This window comes from Vigna umbellata, chromosome 3, assembly GCF_029865625.1.
Source record: "Vigna umbellata cultivar VRB3 chromosome 3, Vumbellata_1.0, whole genome shotgun sequence".
NCBI lineage: Eukaryota > Viridiplantae > Streptophyta > Magnoliopsida > Fabales > Fabaceae > Vigna > Vigna umbellata.
Genome location: NC_142167.1, coordinates 41,638,678 through 41,659,216, shown reverse-complemented (window position 1 = coordinate 41,659,216; position 20,539 = coordinate 41,638,678). Strand labels below are relative to the sequence as shown.

The 20,539-nt window shown below is 35.8% G+C and overlaps 1 protein-coding gene across 2 annotated transcripts; it reads left to right on the top strand.

The window, feature by feature from the left end:
- Window positions 1-1,968: 1,968 nt before the first annotated feature.
- Window positions 1,969-19,628, top strand: LOC124827073 (Transducin/WD40 repeat-like superfamily protein). 2 transcript variants are annotated; one of them, XM_088110302.1, is made up of 6 exons: window positions 1,969-2,305; window positions 7,731-7,863; window positions 7,983-8,253; window positions 8,944-9,102; window positions 14,611-15,095; window positions 19,041-19,628. In XM_088110302.1, exons 3-6 carry the CDS (start codon window positions 8,004-8,006, stop codon window positions 19,410-19,412), a joined length of 1,266 nt encoding a protein of 421 aa, XP_087966428.1. In that variant the 5' UTR covers window positions 1,969-2,305; window positions 7,731-7,863; window positions 7,983-8,003; the 3' UTR covers window positions 19,413-19,628. The 2 variants fall into 2 exon arrangements, with proteins under 2 accessions (XP_087966428.1, XP_087966427.1); XM_088110301.1 differs by lacking the exon at window positions 7,731-7,863 and having other exon boundaries at window positions 1,970-2,305.
- The last annotated feature ends 911 nt before the right edge of the window (window positions 19,629-20,539 follow it).

Below are 20,539 nucleotides of genomic sequence, written 5' to 3'. Positions count from 1 at the left end.
TCCAGAGATAGAGAAAAGCACACACAAAATTTTTATCCTGGTTCGAATCAAAAGATTGTACATCTAACTGTTAATCACTATAAAAAAGTGATTAACTTTTCACTAAAAATACCTTTAAGATTACAATATGAGTAATGAAATAATAAGAGCAGAAAACACCTTCCTTCGACACACGAGGGAATGTACATCAGCTTAATCAACTTGGTAAAGAACCACTTGAACCTTTAGACACACTAAAATCAAGCTTCTCATTCTTCAAGACTTTGATCAAGCTCACACTTAAACTTAAGAACTTCCTTAGAACCAATTATGTGCTCTCATAGTTTAGGTAACCTTAAAAAGGTTTAGGAGACTTCTATTTATAGGCCAGGGGTCACAAAATGAAAAGACAACTCCCAATTGTCAGAGATAATCAATTATGAAAACTGATAATCGATTATTTCAGGCAATTATGGGTTTTGAAACACGCGATAATCGATTATCTTTAGTGATAATTGATTGTTGCCAAACCCTAGACAATTTAAAACTTATGGAGATAATCGATTATCTCCTATAATAATCGATTATTATCAAGACGAAACTTTTTCTACTTTTGCTTATGATAATCGATTATCTCCTATGATAATCAATTATTGCCGCAAGAATAATAAGAGTAAGTTATCAGACTTCTAAGTACATACAAATGAAGGATAACTCTAATACCAATTATTTTTACAAAAAGTGCTTTTAACAATTGATGTATTTGTTTCTTCAAGTCTTCAAGTGCATCATCATCAAGATCTCTTTAAAGCATCAATGTTTCTCTTTGAATAAAATTTATTTGATATGGCTGTTGATACATGTATATTTTATTCTCTTAAAATATTTAAATTATTGAATGCTTAACTAATCAATACGTGTTTTTGTCTGTGTACAATTATGTTTATACAATCAAAATAAACATACAGTTTATGAATATTTATTTAATCTTTAGTTTGAATGGAATCGATTTAAATAAGAAATTCTCTTCTGAATTAAATAATTAGATTTTAAGTTGTGATAACTATATATCTGGAAAGGTTTATTTATGAGGGAATTCGAAAACAAAAAATTAGCCATTAAGGCTTTTAGTGACAACCAAATTAGGAACGTTACTGCTGGCGTAGCGGTAGGTGGTCGCGTGAGATGAGAGGGGGAGAAGGAACCCTAGTTTGGTTGATTTGGGACGAAGAAATTAGGATGGGCTGAACCTACTTGCACCCCACTTTTTTACCTATACCTCCGTTCTACCTTTATTATTATTATTATTGGGCTTTCTTGTGCACTCCTCTATATAATAATTCCACACCTATTTCCTTGGGGTTGGACTTTATTGTTTGCATTCATTTTCAATTTTTGCACCACACATTATTTTAGCACATGTTTTCTTTATCTTCTACATGGGTTGGGCCATTTAATTACTTCTTTTTACAAGATACATTTCATTAATATTTTGGGCTATCGTTTTCTGTATCTATCACAATATTAACACAGTAACATGCCAAGAACTCAAACACGGTTACACTATATTAACCCAAACTAGCAATCTATCTTCTCCACCTTTTTAACATAATTAATTTGTTCGAGTCATAAAACTTAGTTATTAGAATATCTGAGATAATATTTAATTTTAGTACAATATAATTAATTTACTAGAATTTATGAGGGTGAAGTAAAAGTCTTGTTTTCAGGTAATATATAATGAGTATATATCAATGGTTTGCATTAAAAATATATAAAATATGATGTATTAGAAATATATAAAATATGATGATTGCAAAATAAAAATTAGTTAAAATAATATTACATAGTTATAAAAATAATTATTTGAGTTTGGTGGTATGAGTTGAGTGTTGTCTGCGTTTGAGTGCTGAGATCAATAGTACTGTGTTGTGTTATGTTTTTCATTGTTGGTTTTTTTTTTTTGCACAGAATTGGGCTTCTTTTGGTTGGGTCACGAAACCCATTTGTCTTACCACTGAGAGCGGGAGAGGAGGCGAAGGTGAGAGTCTCCAGAGAGGAACATTGGAGCAAACCCCAATCCTCTTCTTCCTCAATTTTCGTCTGCTCTTCAAACTCGAATGAAAACCACCACCATTCTTCCCACTTTGTTTTCTCTTTTGCTTCAAAACCCGTAAACCCTAGGATAAAGGGGGAAGCAACCTAGAGTGTAGAGCGTCGGAAAACAAAGGCGAATCGTGAGCAATCGAGAGCGTGGAAGTGGAGAGCGAGAGGTGTTCAAAGAGTTTCGCGTCGAGGGTTTTAGCGTGAGGAGAATTCTTACCAGGTATGGGGAGCTAGTCTGTTTTGTTGTTTAGATAAAATTTATCTGTGAAATTGGTGTTTATCTGCGAAATTGGTGCTTGTTGTTTGTTACTTGTCTCCTTATGTTGGGTTGTTCTAGAACTAAGCACTTTTTTTAGTTCAAAATGAAAGAGAAAGGTGATGAGGAAAAATTGGGTTTACACTTCTGAACATGGTTGGGTTTGTTTTTCTGCTGTAGGTTGAGGGTGTTATAGAATAAAAATGAGCCTCAAAACTGAATGTGTCTATTTCGGTGTTCTTGCTCTTCACTCTTGTCACGCGAGTAGGATTTGTGTTATTTTTATTAAGTGGTTAAATTATGAAATTTGTGATTCTGGAAAATAGGAGTTCTAGGTGTTTTTTTTTATTGTTCCCTTGGACGCATCTTTTTGATGTCTTTGACCATGCTATTGGAATGATAACACTCCCTGGTTGTCTGATTCATTGTTTCTAATTCATGTACACGTAAGGAAACAAGGGGAATCATATTTTTCAGATTTATTTATGTTACTAGTCTTAAAAATATTAGGTGCATAATTTTCTGCAGTAGTTCAATTCATAATTGAGATAAAGTGTACAACTAGCCTTCTTTTAGTTTGGCAAACTGATATGAGCCTGAGTAGGACCTTGTGTTGCTTTTTTAATATGTTTTTATGAATGTTTTTGGTGAAAACTTTTATTAAGTATATAATATAAACAATATAAATATTAGAGAGATTTAAACTTCTATCCACATCCACCAACCCTCTAACTCAAATACAAAACTCAACAGGCAACAATAAGTTTAATCGTACATTATCAAGCATCCAACTAAACATATCCAATCGGTTTAATCGTTCATTATCAATTCCAGAATAATGATATCCTAACAATCTGAACTCTTACACTAGTTCAAACAGCATTGTGCCTCATTTTATTTTATTATTTATTTATTTTTTATAAATCATACAACGTCAATTGACAATCTACATGCACACTACCAATATTGAGGTACACACAAACCAAAATATATTCTCATGGTATTAGCTTAATCTACAACAGTTCTAATCACCCAATCACCACATAATAGCAAGCATATATTTCTGGTATCATTTGGATCACATATGACACTCTTTCAAAAATAAAGTAAATTCTACAAGGCTTCTAAGACTATAGGCAATGTCAAACAGTTTGAGTTTATATTTCACGTCATGTGTGCCCACATGTCATTAATTATTAGTCTAAAAGAACTCTAATTAACTTAAACATTGCAACACATAAAGTCTTAACCCTTTAAAAGTTCCAAACAGCAAAGTACACAAGGTTTCCCGTCATTACTAGACATTGTATTTATAGAGTATACAGTTTAAATTTTACAGGACAGCCATTCTAGTTCTATCAGCTAAAACATGTATATAACGGTTACAGTGATGCACTTAGGTTCCTTCAACTAGTAGCAATCAGATTTTAAATCACCGAACTCAACGAAAAAAACAAGTAATTACTTCATCCAAGTTGTTGTTCCATATTTACACTAAGAATTAGTCTCACTCATGCATAACAGAGCCACCAACCCAAATATTCATGCAGAATAGAGTCACCAAACTCAAATGTTCACGCAACCCATATGCTTAAATAAAATAGCTAAAGCTATAACACAACCAACCCAAAGCATCCCTTAGAACACCAAAATCCATTCATCAGCAATATTATACACATAAGATACATTCATCCCCTAACAGATTACGCAACAGGTTTTATCACAGATTTACCCTACAACCATATTATACTAGAGCACTACAGCACATAATTTACACCGTCACACATTTCAGATTGAAAATAAGGTTTTGATATGCATAATATTGGTAGTGTGCATGTAGATTGTCAGGTTTTATCACAGATTTACCCTACAACCATATTATACTAGAGCACTACAGCACATAATTTACACCGTCACACATTTCAGATTGAAAATAAGGTTTTGATATGCATAATATTGGTAGTGTGCATGTAGATTGTCAATTGACGTTGTATGGTTTATAAAAAATAAATAAATAATAAAATGAGGCACAATGCTGTTTGAACAGTATAAAAGTTCAGATTGTTAGGATATCATTATTCTGGAGTTGATAATGAACGATTAAACTGATTGGATATGTTTAGTTGATAAGAATTGATGGGATAGGACCGATGCTATTCACATTATGGGTGCCATTATTATTGTTATCCTGGATGGGTGATTAGTCTTGCACATGATATGAAATCAACTGCCACCATAATCCCTGAATCTGTTGAGCTTAATTAGAAGTATTGGTTACTGTCATGTGGGCATATGGGAAAGGGTTAAAATGATTGAACTTAGTTAAATATCTACCTATTGATTTTATCCTTTGCTTCTGAATGGGTGCTATTGGTGCGAAAATAACACTGTTTGAAATTGGTTAAAAATATAGTAGTTGTTGTATAGTTGCAGTATTGCCATAATCTAGTGGTTATAAAAATATAGTGGTTATAATCTAGTGGAATATATATGTATAAAATTGTACTGGACGCTGGTTTGTTATGATTGGTGTAGAGATGAATGATTTATAGTTGTTATACATGCTTTACTACTGTCTGAATTAAGTTCAGATTTGGTCTGTTGTGATACCATGAAATTTAATCTAATGGGGATGGTAGCGTATGGATGTGTGATGATTTGATGTTGAACCGTTTACCATGGCACAGTGATGTTTTCAAATTGTTTTAGAGAGTTGATGGTTGTTTTAAATCTCTCTGATGTGCATTACTTGTGCTATATATATATATTGGTTGATGTTGGTATGACTGTTATGGCACGTTGAGTACTATTTTGTACTTAAATAGAGTGATTGTTTGGCCTTATATTAGTTGATGTTGACTGTTGCTTGTTAGCCTTTTTATCGAGTTAGCTGTCTCTAGTTAGGTTGAATGGTATGTTTGGATATTGAGAAATTAGACAGGTTTGTCTATAAGACACACTGTTGATTTGAGAGATACCTAGAGAGCTAACCTTGGTTGGTATAAACGTAAGAAGTGGTCTAGAGAGTTGGGTATGAAACCCTTATTTATGTGTAATACTGTTTTAGGTTTGTTCTAACCTAACTAAAGGTTCCTTGAATAATGGGTTGCTGATATATGAGTAAAGTTGACTTGGGAATGTACTTAAAGTTAAATTGAATTATATTTTAAGTTGTATTGATGTATCAATTTAGGTAATGGGTGTTGAATTATGTTTTAACTGTAACCAGGGCATACATGTTGGTTTGGGACCTTTATTTGGTTAATATATTTAAAAAAAAAAATCTGTTCACTATTGTTAGTTGTATTTTAAATTGTTTAAGGGGGAGGAAAGCTGAACTAGGCGCTGGTTCAATGGAAATATAGTACATAAATTCTAGTTGAGACAATATAAGTTGTTTCAATGTATTGTAATTATAAGAGAATGAATTATCTAGAGTCTGGGTGCTGATTAGTTAGTAAATTTTACAAGAAATTAGGTTGGTTTGTGTCTTAATGTAAATGGAAAATTTTTATGGCAGGCTAGGTGCATAAAATATAGCTATGTATAATGGATCATGGTTGGTGAATGAATTACAAGTTGTCAAATTGTTTGATATTACTTATCTGTTTAAATTGTAAAGAGTACTATGTGATCATAAGTTGGTAGGTTTGAATTGGATATTAAATGAATGTCTTAGCTCACCCATACTTGTTTGTTTGCTTGTTTATGTATGTGCCTATGCAATGATCGTATAACTGTTTGTTTGCTCAAATAGGAATGCAAATGATTCTAGAGTCGCTATTTGACGAGAGAGAGGATCTACGATGTAAATTTTATAATGAGTTTTAAAAGTTTGTAGGAATAATGTATAAGTCGTAATCAACATTTTACTTATTTAATTGCGATATGAACAATTATATTTAAAGTTATAATAAATTAAGTTTCTTTGAAATCCTCAAACTTTATCTTTGCTGCAATTTCTTTAGTACTGGATACACTTTACTTAAACTGTAATAAGTTTTCTTGTAATAAATTTTTCAATTTATTATCGATCTTTTCAAATTTTAATTTTGTCGCATTTTCGTGACATTCAAATTAGGGGTGTTATAGTGACAACTTTCTTGGTTAGTCTTGGGTCACCTCTGATCATAACCTCTTTCTCCCCATGGCCAAAACTCATGGTTAAGTTTCTCGAGTTGATTTTAACTTCCCTAATGATGCCAGCTAGGTTACCCCTAAAATCAAATCCACACCGCCTAGTTCAAACAAATAAAATTTCTTTCATCTCCAAACCTTCCAACATCAATGGAATGTTGTGACAACATCCACTTGTGATCTTCTTAAAGCCATCTCCTAAATAAACTTTATAGGGAGGTGTTTCTCCCACCACCAAGCTTAGCTCAGCCACCAGATCATCGATCAACACTAACACGCGTCTCCCTTTCACCCACCCTTTCAACTTCATTGTATTGGACTGTGTCAGGCCCCTTGCCGAGAAAATAGAAAGTTCCATTTGCCTCTGTTCCATCTCTTTTTCCTCTTGCCCTTCATCTTCCTCCTCATCCTCAGCCATGATCAAAATCCTAATATTATTTTTTGGACACTTGTGGCCTGGACTGTAAGGTCCACCATAGTGAAAACATCTTCTTTCTTCCCTTCTTCGGATGTATTCTCGGTATGGCAGATTCCTTATCCACCTGCTTCTATTATCTCCTGCTGAATTACTTCCTATCTTGGAACTCACTATGGCATTAGCACCTTCTTTCCTTGCAGTGATTATGTTACTCGTAGTGCCCTATCCACTCCTTGCTCCTCTGTACACTTCTGTTCTGGACACAGCCCCAGTCCCTCCTTGATAACCAAGCTACTCTCCACATTGCATCGAATCCCGTGTTTCATGAGAGAACTAAACATATAGAAATTGATTGTCATTTTGTTCATAAAAAGTTGTTGACAAAAGAAATATGTACCGAGTTTGTTGGATCAAATAACCAACTCGCAGATTTGTTGACGAAGTCATTAAAGGGACCTCAGATTTAGTTTATTTGTTCTACGCTTGGTGCATACAATCTGTATACTCCAACTTGAGGGAGGAGTGTTAGAATAATTATATCTATGTATCATCATTAAGCCTAGGCAAGGTGTAGTCTATTAGATCATTTATTAGATGTACCTAGTTCTGTACCTAGGAGTCTAGTGTAGTCCCTTACTATTCCATGTACTCTTGTATTTTCATTATAAATAGAAGACAGTGAGAGGGATTTCTTAAGCCCTCTACATATATATTTTCTATTCCAATCTCAAGTATAAGTGTACTCGAATTACACATATAGGCAAACTTTCGATTTAATGTTGAACTGTAATGATATTTGTTTTTTCTTTATTTAACTAAAAACCTATTTTAAAGGACTCTGTTCTGTCGTGGAATTGTAATCAACGAAAAACCTGAGTTACCTCCATCTTTGATACATCACTATTGACTGCCACTGTGAATCCTGCTGACGCTGTCCGTCCTCCACACTTCCAGCCGCAAAACTCTTGTGAGAGATGCTGCGTTTTTCTCTCCAAACTAAACCAAAATGGAGTGTAGCTACCATTTCTAATTACCAAAACCTTATCATTGATATTAATAATTTTTTTATTATCATTATTTGTGCAGTGAAAGAGACGAAGGATAGAAATGGATCTTCTGTGGAATGCTTATTCTAATGTCTCAGATGACGAAGAACAACCCAAACGGCAAAGACTATCATCCTCTTCCTCTAATCTGCCAAAACGACATCTTCCTTTGCTGTCTCCTCCTTTATTCCACCGAACGCAATCTCCCATTCCGGGAAGTTATATATCAAAACGACAACGCGCTCTGATGGGTCCCACCCCTGTCCCTCTTCTTGATCCCGTTCCTGTTCCATCTCCCGTCATGCTACCAGGTATTCATCACTTTTTCTTTAACCTTTTTGCGTAGTTCAAATTGAACTGTTTTTTTTTATTGACCTTTTTTCTAATTAGCATACTGTTTGAGTGCTACTTCATTCTCATTAAAATTTCATTGAATTTCATTCAATTATTGAATTGTGATCGGAGTAGTCAATTCCAAATAGCTGCGCTGTAAGAGTGATATAGCGTGATAGTGGTATAACGATATTATAAACCTTAAACCCTTAACATAGTTTATGCCGCTGAAAGATAAAGTAGAAAAAAAAATTAGCAAGAACTGAAGAGAATTCACTGTTGTTTAAACTTTTTTTGAGAGATTCTACACAGAACAGAGAAAAAAGAAGTAGAAAATTAGTTGAAGTATGCAAACTGGCTGGAGAAGAGATGGGTCTTTGTAAACTGCGGAGAAGCAGTGCATGGATGCTAGAAATTGGATGGAAAAAGCAACGATGTGGTCATGTGTAGCAGTGAGTGGTGCTAGAAATGGGTGGGTGCTAGATAGTACTGAATATAAATTATGTGCATCTTATTTCTATAAGTATAACAGCTATATTTTGTGATATGTCTGTACTATAATTATAAGAGTAGTCAATTGCATCCTAAGGTGTTGCATGTTTTAATGGTTGTATATTAATCTTTGATATAGACAACTGCTCTGACCTTTTCTTGTTCGCACAACTTAGGTAGTATCTCAGTTACTGATGTACAGCATAATATTTTGTCATTGTTGAAAAGTAAAGCAAAGGATCATCAAAGCCAAAACCTGATATCTGAAAAGCTATCTGCAACTTTATCCGGGCATACTAGTGCAGTCAATGCTATACATTGGTCATCAACTCATGGTATGCTCTCTTTGTTGACAAACTCTTCCCTTGTATTGTATGTGTTATATGCTACGGTCTTAATAAGAAATGATTTTCCTCAGTTGTTTCTTGTTAATTGTTATACATAGAGAAGATTAGGAGAAATCTCCCTTGTGTTCTTTGCATACACATAGGGTAGTTTATTTATAATGTAAGATATGGGCCAAGGCCGTTAATACAGAATGGGCTGAGACCAATTAACATAAACACACATCTTAACATCTAACACTCCCCCCTCAAGCTGGAGCATATAAATCATATGTTCCAAGCTTGTTACAAAGATAGTTAATTCTAGGTCCTCGTAAAGATTTAGTGAATATGTCTGCCAACTGGTTACTTGAGTTAACAAACTCAGTCTTGATATCTCCGGATATGATTTTTTCTCGAATAAAATGACAATCAACTTCAATGTGCTTGGTTCTTTCATGGAAGACAGAGTTAGAGCTAATATGGAGAGCAGCTTGATCATCACATATAAGTGTCATGTGAGTGACATCTCCAAATTTCAATTCACTAAGTAATTGTTTAAGCCACACAAGCTCGCAAATAGCTGATGCCATAGCTCTATATTCTGCTTCTGCGCTGAACCTTGCCACAACACTTTGTTTCTTACTTTTCCAAGATATCAGGTTGCCACCGATAAAGACACAATATCCAGAAGTAGACCTCCTATCAGAAGGAGAACCAGCCCAATCAGCATCTGAATAGCAAACGATTTTTGTATCGTTGTTAGGACCATATAGCAAACCTTTTCCAGGTGATCCTTTAATATACTTCAGTATGCGAACAACAACATCCCAATGGTTTTCACATGGGGAGTTTAGGAATTGGCTCACCATGCTAACTGCGAAGGAAATGTCAGGATGCGTAACAATAAGATAGTTTAATTTACCAACTAATCTTCTGTATCGTTCAGGATCTGAGAAAGGCTCCCCCTGATTTGGTAGGAGTTTGATGTTAGGATCCATAGGTGTCTCAACAGATTTAGAGTTCATTAACCCTGTTTCCTCCAAGATGTCTAACGCATACTTCCTCTTAGATATGACAATACAAGTGTTGGATTGCGATACTTCAATACCAAAAAAGTACCGGAGTTTGCCAAAATCTTTGGTTTGAAAATGATGACAAAAGTGTTGTTTCATCTAAGAGATGCCAAGATAGTCGCTTCCTATGAGAACAATGTCATCGACATACACTATTAAGTAGATACATCCAGCACTTGAGTGGCGATAAAACACTGAATGATCCGCTTCACTGCAAGACAAACCAAATTGTTGAACAACACAGCTGGATATACCAAACCAGGCCCGAGGAGACTGTTTTAGGCCATATAAGGATTTGCGAAGACAACATACCAATCGAGATGACTCCCCCTGAGCAACAAAGTCAGGCGGTTGCTCCATATAAATTTCTTCATGCAAATCACCATTAAGGAAAGCATTTTTGACATCAAGTTGGTAAAGAGCCCATTGTCGAAGAGCGGCCATGGCAATGAAAAGGCGAACAGAGGTCATTTTTGCCACTGGAGAAAAAGTATAACCATAATCCAAACCAAAAATCTGTGTGTAGCCTTTGGCAACCAGTCGAGCTTTCAGACGATCAATTGTGCCATCAGGGCCAACCTTGATAGCATACACCCACCTACAACCAACAACAGACTTTCAAGATGGTAATTGGACAAGCTCCCAAGTTTCACTTTTCTGTAAAGCACTTAATTCATCCAGCATGGCTTGACGCCAGCCAGGATGAGTTAAGGCATCACCCACAGACTTGGGAATTGACACAGAAGAAATGGATGAGAGACATGTGTAAAAAGATGGAGATAATCTGTGGTAACTAAGAACAGTATAATGGGGGGAAGGGTTACGGGTAGAGCGTATACCTTTACGAAGGGCAATGGGCAGGTCAGACTCATTTGCTGGAGCCGGAGGAGACACAGGAAACGACACTGGAAGTGAGTCATGAGAGAGACGATTGCGACGACTATACACTTGAAGGGGTGGTGGTGAAGGACGATCCTGTGGTGAATGAGAGTCTAAAGAAGGAAGAGGCAAAATGGATGGAGCATCACGAGGAGGATGACAGAAAATAGGAATATCAACAGTAGCAGGTGGAGGTACAAAACTAGAAGATAGATGTGAAAAGTAAAAAAAAGATTCATCAAAAGTGACATCAGCAGAGATAAAATGACGATTGAGGGAAGGGGAAAAACACTTATAGCCCTTTTGTGACCGTGGAAATCCTAAGAAGACACATTTGTGAGATCTAGGAGACAACTTATCAAGACCAGGACTAAAATCATGAACAAAACATGTAGACCCAAAAACTCTAAGAGGTAATGGATGTAGAGGGTCTTGAGGAAATAAGATAGAATGAGGGATTTTGTTATCTAGGACTGAAGATGACATGCGGTTTATAAGATAACATGCAGTGAGAACTGCATCACCCCAAAAACGCGAGGGTACTTGACCATGAATTAGAAGTGTACAAGTTGTTTCAATAAGGTGTCTATTCTTGCGCTCAGCCACCCCATTTTGTTGAGGAGTATAAGCACATGAGGTCTGGTGAAGAATGCCATGAGAAGCCATAAAATGTTTAAAAGGTTGAGAAAGGCATTCACGGCCATTATCACTGCGTAAAGTTCGAATAGAAACCCCAAACTGTGTTTTTATTTCATTGAAAAATGATTGGAAAATAGGAAACAACTCAGGATGATTCTTCATTAAAAACAACCAAGTACATATGGAATAGTCATCAATAAAGGTAACAAAATACTGAAAACCTAAAGTGGACTTAACACAACTAGGTCCCCAAATATCAAAATGAACCAATGAAAAGGGGGACGACGCTCGTTGTGAGACACTACGAGGAAAGGAACTACGAGTATGCTTTCCTAACTGACAAGACTCACACGACAAACTTGATAATTTCGACAACCTTGGAACAAGTTGCTGTAGTCTGGCAAGACTAGGATGACCTAACTGAGCATGAAGAAGGGATGGTGACTCCATGATTACGCCAACATGTGGAGAAGGGCGGAGATGATATAGGCCATGAGACTCACATCCTGTGCCAATCATGTGTTTCGAACTCCGGTCCTGCAACCAAATAGAATCTTTGGTAAATGAAATACAATTAAGGGTACGAGTTAGACGACTTATGGACAATAAGTTGAAGGGAGACCCAGGGACATAAAGTATATTATCAATGGATATAGACGGAAAAATATGAACAGTACCAACACCATGAGATGAGACTCTAGACCCATCTGCCATTGTTACCGAGGGTAAATTATTCGGACATGACAAGGAAGAAAACAAAGACTTGTTACCAGTGATATGATCGGTGGCGCCTGAGTCAAGGACCCAAGGTCCGAGGGAGTGAGAGTGAGTCAGACCAACAAAAGGTGTACCTGTACGTGCAACAGATGCAGATGTAGTGGAACTAGAGTGCTGACGATCCTCATACCATCTGAGAAATTCGTGAAAGATTGCAGGGTTTTCTACGGTATTAAATGAAGTAGGATGGTCTGCAGATGATGATCGGGGAGGTGGATCAAAATTAGCCATTGCTACAGGTCGAGGAGGACGTCCATGAAGCGCATAACATCTATCAATTTTGTGGCCTAACTTGCCACAATGGTCACATTTTGGACGTCCTTTACCTGGCTTGCGAGACCGACTTCGATTATCACGTTCGGCAGCCATAACTGAGGAATCATCAGTATGAGAAGGTGTCTCAGTGACTGGTTTGTTCGGTATACACAAGAGAATAGAACAAGTAGAAGTAAAGTTAGGTATGACAGGAGAACCCAAAATCTGATCACGGACATGAGAGAAATCATCAGAGAGTCCGTATAATGCCAACAACATGAAGAACTTTGATCGTTGTTCCAGTTCTTCAGCAGGAGTGGAAGCAGGAGGTAATAGCTCATTAAAATCATGAAGAAAGGCATGAACTTTACCCAAATATTCTGCCATGGGACCAGGACTGCGCGGACCAATAACAGTGAATAGGTCCTGACAAACACCATAAAGACGCTGAGTGTCATTTGTGTATAAGAACTTCGCTTGTGCCCATACTTTTGAACATGTTTCATATGATCGAAACATTTGTTTCAGTGAGGAGTGAATGGTGGACTTTATGACAATGCATAACTGGTTATCAATTTTCATCCAGCGGGAAGTGTCATCTGTGGTAGCAGTAGTCACATTTTGAGTAAGGTGATCTACGTATCCCTGACTCTTCAACCAAAGTTTGATGTCGGATGCCCAGTTGCATAATTTGTGCCATCTAACTTGTCAATGGACACGTGTACATTCACATAATTGGTGTATATTGAGGGATCAGAAGATGAGCCACCAACAGAGGTGTTTGTAGACGAGGAAGACGCCATGGAGAGGGAGAAACCCTAAAAATCCAAAGTGCTCCGATTGACGCAACGACCACAAATCCAGAAAGAGGGCGAGGAGGCGATTACGACGGTCCTGATCGGCGGCGGAACTCTCCGGCAACGCTCCGGCACGTGCGGCGGGGAGCGGCGGCACCAGCGACTGTTGCAGCGGCGCGTGGCGGTGCTTGGGTGGTCCGTTCGCCGCGATCTTTGCACCACGTTTGTCGCCCGGCCGAGACGATTCCGATGGTGTGGTTGTCGGTCGATTCTGGAACTCCGTCGGCGGCGACGGTGGCGGCGGCGGCCGGAGATCGTGGAGTTGGCTGGAACTAATGTTGATAAAGGTAAAGCAATTCCAAAATTATGTTCCAATATCTTTTTGTCATTTAGAATTATCCCCACACTTTTCTTTCATTTCCAAATAGAAATTAGATCAATTTTTTGAAATGAAAGAAAGAGACCCAGTATACTGAAATAGAAAAAAATAAGTGTTCCGAAGGAACCTGCTCTTCTACTGAAAATTTGCCGTTGATAAAAAAAAGATCGGGCCATTTTTTCTATTTCATTTAATATGATTCTTTTATTTATTATGTTTCTTTTATTATACAAAATAAAGTGACCGGAAATGAATACGACCTTAAGAATCATTATTTTAGTAATTCTTAAATCCTAGATTATTTTTATGTATCACATAAATTCTTTTTTTTGTTTCCGAGGTAATCTTGTTATATTGCCTTTGCTTTGAACGGTATATTATTCTTTTGAATCCAGTACCAACTGGCATCATTCCCCCTAAAACAACGTTCTCTTTCAGACCTTTCAACCAATCTATGCGACCCCGGAGAGCGGCTTTTGATAAAACTCTAGCAGTTTCTTGAAATCTTGCTTCAGATATGAAACTTTGAGTATTCAAAGATGTTTTTGTGATTATTTTTAATTTAATTTTAATGTGTAAAGCGTTCACAGCTAGAATAAATTTAAAATTGAAGTATTGAAAAGTGTTGTCTATATATACGTGTATGAGAGAAAGTGTAAGAGAGATATACTTATTATATATACACTAGGGTTTATTGTTCATCAGTGTTAGCTTACAGCTCACCTACTTGCATCTGCTGGGATGGATCACACAATTTTCATATGGAATGTATGGAGCAGAAATGAGAAGAAAGCGTGTATGCTAAACTTCCACAATGCTGCAGTCAAAGATGTGAAATGGTCTCCGCAAGGCCACTTTCTACTTTCTTGTGGATATGATTGCACGACAAGATTGGTCGACGTTGAAAAGGGATTGGAGACTCAGGTTTTCAGAGAAGATCAAATTGTTGCAGTTATAAAGTTCCATCCAGACAATTCAAATATCTTCCTTTCTGGAGGTTCAAATGGCCATATCAAATTGTGGGATGTCAGAACGGGCAAAGTAGTTCATAATTATAATCGAAATTTAGGTCCAATTCTCGATCTTGAGTTCACAATGAATGGGAAGCAATTCATTTCTTCTTGTGATGTATCTCAAAGTAATATCAGTGAGAACGCTATTATTGTTTGGGATGTTTCAAGGGAGGTACCATTGTCTAACCAGGTGAGAGAATTCTATGTACTATCTTTCATATCGTGTTGTTACTGTTCATGTTATTACCAAATTGCTGTGAAGTGTGTGTATTGTTAGTTTAATCAGCGTTACTTGTGTTGATTATAACTCTTGAATCAATAAGTCATCCTAGAGGGAATAGAATAACACAGATAGTCTCGTAAAAGTTATAGCCTGCAAGTTCTATGTTCTAAAACCAGCCCGTGATTGAGTCATTTATATTTTTAATGATTCAACTATGGCCAAATTGTAGTCAAACTGTAATTAATATTTAATTTATGCACACTTTTATGTCTTTTAATATTAATAATATTGACATTAATTATGAAACTTTTAACGTTTTAGCACTCCTATATTTTTAAACCTATAGGTAATCCTGGTGAGTTTTACAAAGTAGGTTTAGTCTAACTCAATTTTACAAAATTAGTTTGTCATATACTATATTAGACAATATCTAGTTGATGTGAGATTTGGATTTTTCCGACGGTGAGAATTTGGGATAGGGCTGTTGTTCTTGCTGTGCATTATCATCTAAAAATTGGAAATTAGAAATAAGTGACTGCATGTTCAGAGAAAAACACATTTCATATCAACTATTTTTTCATGAATAGTATGATTTATTACCAAAATTTGTTTGGGATAGTTAACCAACTCAATATATATTTGGTAAAAATTATAGGAGCAGAACAAGGCATAAAAACAGCCTTTCTAACAACTGAATCAGCAGATTCATATTTTACTTTAACTAAGTTTTCCCAAAGGGGGATATGATATATGTCTAAGAAACCTTGCTAGGATAGAATCTTTGATAGGATATGGAGAGTCTATGAGAGAAAGAGGAGAGGGAATAAGGAGGTTAGGAGAGTTAATGAAACATAACAGTAATAAAAGTTAGTGGCGGGAAAAGAGCTCTTATAAAATAGTTGGTGTATTCTTGTATGTTAGTTTTTGATATTTGGATTCTTTGTATAGACAGGACACATTTATCCTGTGGAGGGGGAACTTGGCTCCCTTGGAGGTTTTGGGTTGTAGAGATTGAAGAGTTAATAACAGAATTACTTTGTTTTACTATCTTTCTTCTTGTTTAGTGTGTGTTAGTGTGGATTTTAGATAGGTTTCCTACTCAGAATCCTATCAATCTTAATACCATATTATAGAAGTGGGGTTAATGCCTAACTAATCTTACTAGAAGAGGCTCTTGATAAGATCTGATACCATCTTATGAAATGGATTTAAAGCCTAACTTGATCTTATAAAATCAGTTTGTAAGGTTAGGTTCACACATCATTTATATATTATAATTTGATTATACTCTAGTTGATGTGAGGTATCCAATTGTCAATTGATTTTATTGCCCTATTCAAATGTGTATTAGCCTGATGTAAACTTTCTATCAATTATGGATTATGTGTGAAGGATTAGTGACAAAATAGGTCACGGAAGATGGTATCACTTCAATACAATGTTGAGAAAGAGAGAAACTAAGATGGAATATAATGAATTTTGTGTAGGGTACACACTTGTGTATTCTTATTTATAATGGAGAAGGGATACAATAATAATGAACATAATCAATATCTTATAATGGGAAATATTTATGAATCTTTAAGGTACCAACCAAGTTGGGATGTCAGTGTTTCATTAGAGGGGTGTCTAACATGAATTTTTAAAATAATAATAATGGGAATTATTTGATAAGATATTTCCCTATCAAATCATATCTTATATCTCTATTTAATGTAATGAAATCATATCTCTAACACAATCAACTCATATCTCTAATACTCCCCTTAAGTTAGAGTATATGTATCATATGGGACAAACTTGTAACAAATCTCATCTACACTAGACCTCTTGAGAGACTAAGTAAACATGTGAACCAGTTGGTTGTTGAAGCTGACAAAGTAAGACAATGCTAGTAGATATTTTCAGAGATGACTTTCTCTTAGAGACAATCAATCTTCAATATGTTTTGTCCTTTTAATCATATATTTAACACTCCCACAAGTTGAAAACACATGAATCATTTGAGTCAAGTTTGTTAAAAATGGTCAAAGGGTATGGCGATTGTAGGAGAGCAAAAATGAGTAGTTGACTTGGTGGTTGTCAAAAAGCAAAAAATATCAAAGAACACAACCGCAATTGGAAATAAAAAGTGATCGAAGGACATGATAGTTGTCAAAAAGCATAAATTATCTGCCAGAAAGAAAAAATTGCTAAATGAAGATAGTGGCTACTGGAAAGGAAAAAAATGCTCAAGAGAGTGAGTCATGGCTTGGAAGCAAAAGTTCTTAGAACGTATGGTGACTATTGGAGAGCAAAAATAGTTCTCACAGCAAGGTGATGCCAACAACAATGATAATTTTCGTTGGTAGGAAAAACTCTAGAAAAAAAAAGTGAAAATAACTGAATAACGTCCATGGTTAAAAGTAATGACAGTTGGAAAAGGTATAGTGGAAAAGCAACTCACTGGTAAAACGGTGGTAAATATAATATTTGTAGGAAATCATTAGTTGTAAATAGTAGTTGTAGGAAAAATGTCGACAATAAACAATAACATTGATTGTAAATGGCTCATCCAAAAGTCGCTGTGAACAAATAAGCAGGCGTTTAACTGTGTGGTGGCAAAGAGCGTTGTATCTGGCATGAAAAGTTACAATAGGAAAAAACAGAAACCAGAAAACATATATGATTTCTAAAATATTTACTCCTACAAGTAGTGGGTCCAAAAGGAATGCACAAATTTGAGTTTCCTTCTCATTAGAGTTGATACCCTCTTAAAAATTAGATTCTAAACCTAATTTATGGTCAAAATCAACTTGTCAGGTGCGATTTGTACATTTTTATGTACTATAATTTGGCCATATCAATAGTTGATAGGGAATCTCTAATACACCCCCAATGTTTAGGACTATACATCTCCAATATTTGTGGGTCTAGCCAGATCAACCCCCAATGTTTAGGACTATACATCTCCAAGTAGTATTACATATCCATCCCATCGGATCAACCCCTTCAAACGTAGGCATAAATGTGTGATACATATGACATAAATAGACACTTTAGAAGAGTACAACAAATCAAGATCCTAATTAGAGATAGTAAATGTCCTAATTTACAGAACAGAGTGAAATAAAAACTGCTATGTACTAGGAGATTGTACTTCCTTAATTACATTAATCAGAATATTTTCTCCATAATTTAACAAACAGCTGGATATAGGCTTTTCTATTCTTGTCTCCATACCCGATGGTATGAATACTCATACTCGGAATTTAATTCCTAAAAACATTTGAGTTTAAATGGAAGGCTCGAAAACTGCTAAGGAACATGTATTTCTACTCTCAAATCACTTAAGAAAACTAAGTTTTGTTCAGAGTCTTCTACTACTCTATAGCTGATGCATCTATTTGTTTATCGTGTTGCTTTCATTTTTTGAAATAATTAAGTTTAAATTGTTATTATATTTGCAAGTGAAGTGCTCATGTTTATATTGCAGGAAGCAAAAAGCTTAACATTGTCCTTGCATATTGGATTAAATTACGTTATCTACATTTTACTCATTTAAACTTGTCTCGCAGGGGTATCCTGACATTTTGTTAAATAATTAGATTTGTTGATGGTTGTTAAATATTAGGTGATAGCAGTAATGCAGCAAAGAAGCATGATTTTCACTGGTAACGCTTCACAAATAGCTTAAAAAACCACTCTTTAATTTTCTTCCGATGACTTTCCATGATATAGTAAATCTGTGATCAAACTCAGGCCACTCTTTAATATCTATGATGCTTGCCACCTTTTGTTCGTTTGTGCTTATATGCATTTTTGGAGTATGCAATTCATCTCTATATATCATTTTGACCGTTTTTACATATAAACTTTGTTATGACTTGATGAATTTTAGACTTTAATTAGCTTATTATGCTCCTGAATCAGGTTTATGCAGAAGCTTATACATGTCCTTGCGTGAGGCTGCACCCATTTGATTCAATTTTTGTTGCCCAGTCAAATGGAAATTATGTTGCAATCTTTACTTCCACCCCACCTTACAGGCTCAACAAATATAAGCGATATGAGGGCCATGTGATCTCTGGGTTCCCAATCAAGTGTAATTTCAGCTTGGATGGGAAAAAACTTGCTTCTGGCTCTTCAGATGGTTCTATCTTCCTTTATGATTATCAGTCATCCAAAGTTGTGAAGAAAATCAAGGCCCATGATCAAGCATGCATAGATGTTGCCTTCCACCCCATTATACCTAATGTTATTGCTTCATGCTCGTGGGATGGAAGTATTTTGGTATTTGAGTAGTGATACCTATTATCATCCCATTCCAGGGTAATCTTTAATTTTCCCAAAAGTCAATGGGCATGCATTTGGTTACTTCTAGAAAATGATTTGCTAGGAGAGTGGAAAACTCTAGCTTTCTCTTAGTCTAGGCAGCTGTTTCTTGTTTATTAGATACTGTGTGAATAATGAAACCTCTCACAAGTCAATGTTTTCTTAAATGTGTGCCTTTTACTGTTATACTGTGGATTTAATGTTTGATGCACTTATGTTACAACTACAGTGAATCATGGTGTAAATTGTTTAAAAAACAGTTTAAAGTATTCACCAGAAGTGAGAAATATTGGTAAACTATAATTAATGATGTGACAGATCATTTCGGAACTGTGTAGAAAGTTACTAACAATTGATGAAAATATAAATGCTGCTTCATTATCGGCCCTTAATTTTGTTGGTGAAGAACTGTTTTGGATAATTCAGTTACGATGTGTAAAGCTGCACAGAGATTTGTGTTCGCCATTAGCATCTAAATTGGCTGAAGGTCAACCTGCTTCCACCACTATGGAATAAAAAGCACCGAAATTAAAATAGGCGTCATGACTATCGAGATTCTCAAAAACCTATTAGCTTTCCAAAAGATTGATATATGGTCAAAGGATGCCATCATAGATTGTATTTTTGTCGCAACAAATATCACTGCAAGTTGTATGATTCTATCTCGAATATTCAAGGTCTCAGACCAAAATTTGATCACTTTTAAAAGTTTCAACTATCGTTGTCAGACAAACGCAGTGAATTATGCTTTTTAGCTATGCAACAAACAAGTGATATGTACTCTGGCAGATTTTGACAAGCCTGTTGTGAAACTGAAAATGCTTACACGTATTTGCATGTCCTTCACACCCTAATGCCGGACAGGGCTATTTGCTCCTCTTATTGGTAGTGAAATAAAACGAAACAAAAGGTGGCATTGGGCAGTGGTGCAGCTCAGGAAGCGTTTACCAACCACCATGGAAGGAATCCCAAATGTGACTTAATCGAAGAGGGATTGGTGGGGGCAAACTCAGCTGTTCTTTTGTTCAGCCACTTCTTCCCCTCAAGGAAGAGAGATGGAGGGGGGCCTAACAAGGTCTAAACATGACATTATAATT

Excerpts from the sequence above, each read along its gene's own strand:
- LOC124827073 (XM_088110302.1), top strand. The coding sequence starts at position 8,004 with ATGGATCTTCTGTGGAATGCTTATTCTAATGTCTCAGATGACGAAGAA. Across the intron at positions 9,103-14,610 it reads ACATTGGTCATCAACTCATG|CTCACCTACTTGCATCTGCT; the intron begins GTATGCTCTCTT and ends GTTAGCTTACAG. Across the intron at positions 15,096-19,040 it reads AGGTACCATTGTCTAACCAG|GTTTATGCAGAAGCTTATAC; the intron begins GTGAGAGAATTC and ends CTCCTGAATCAG.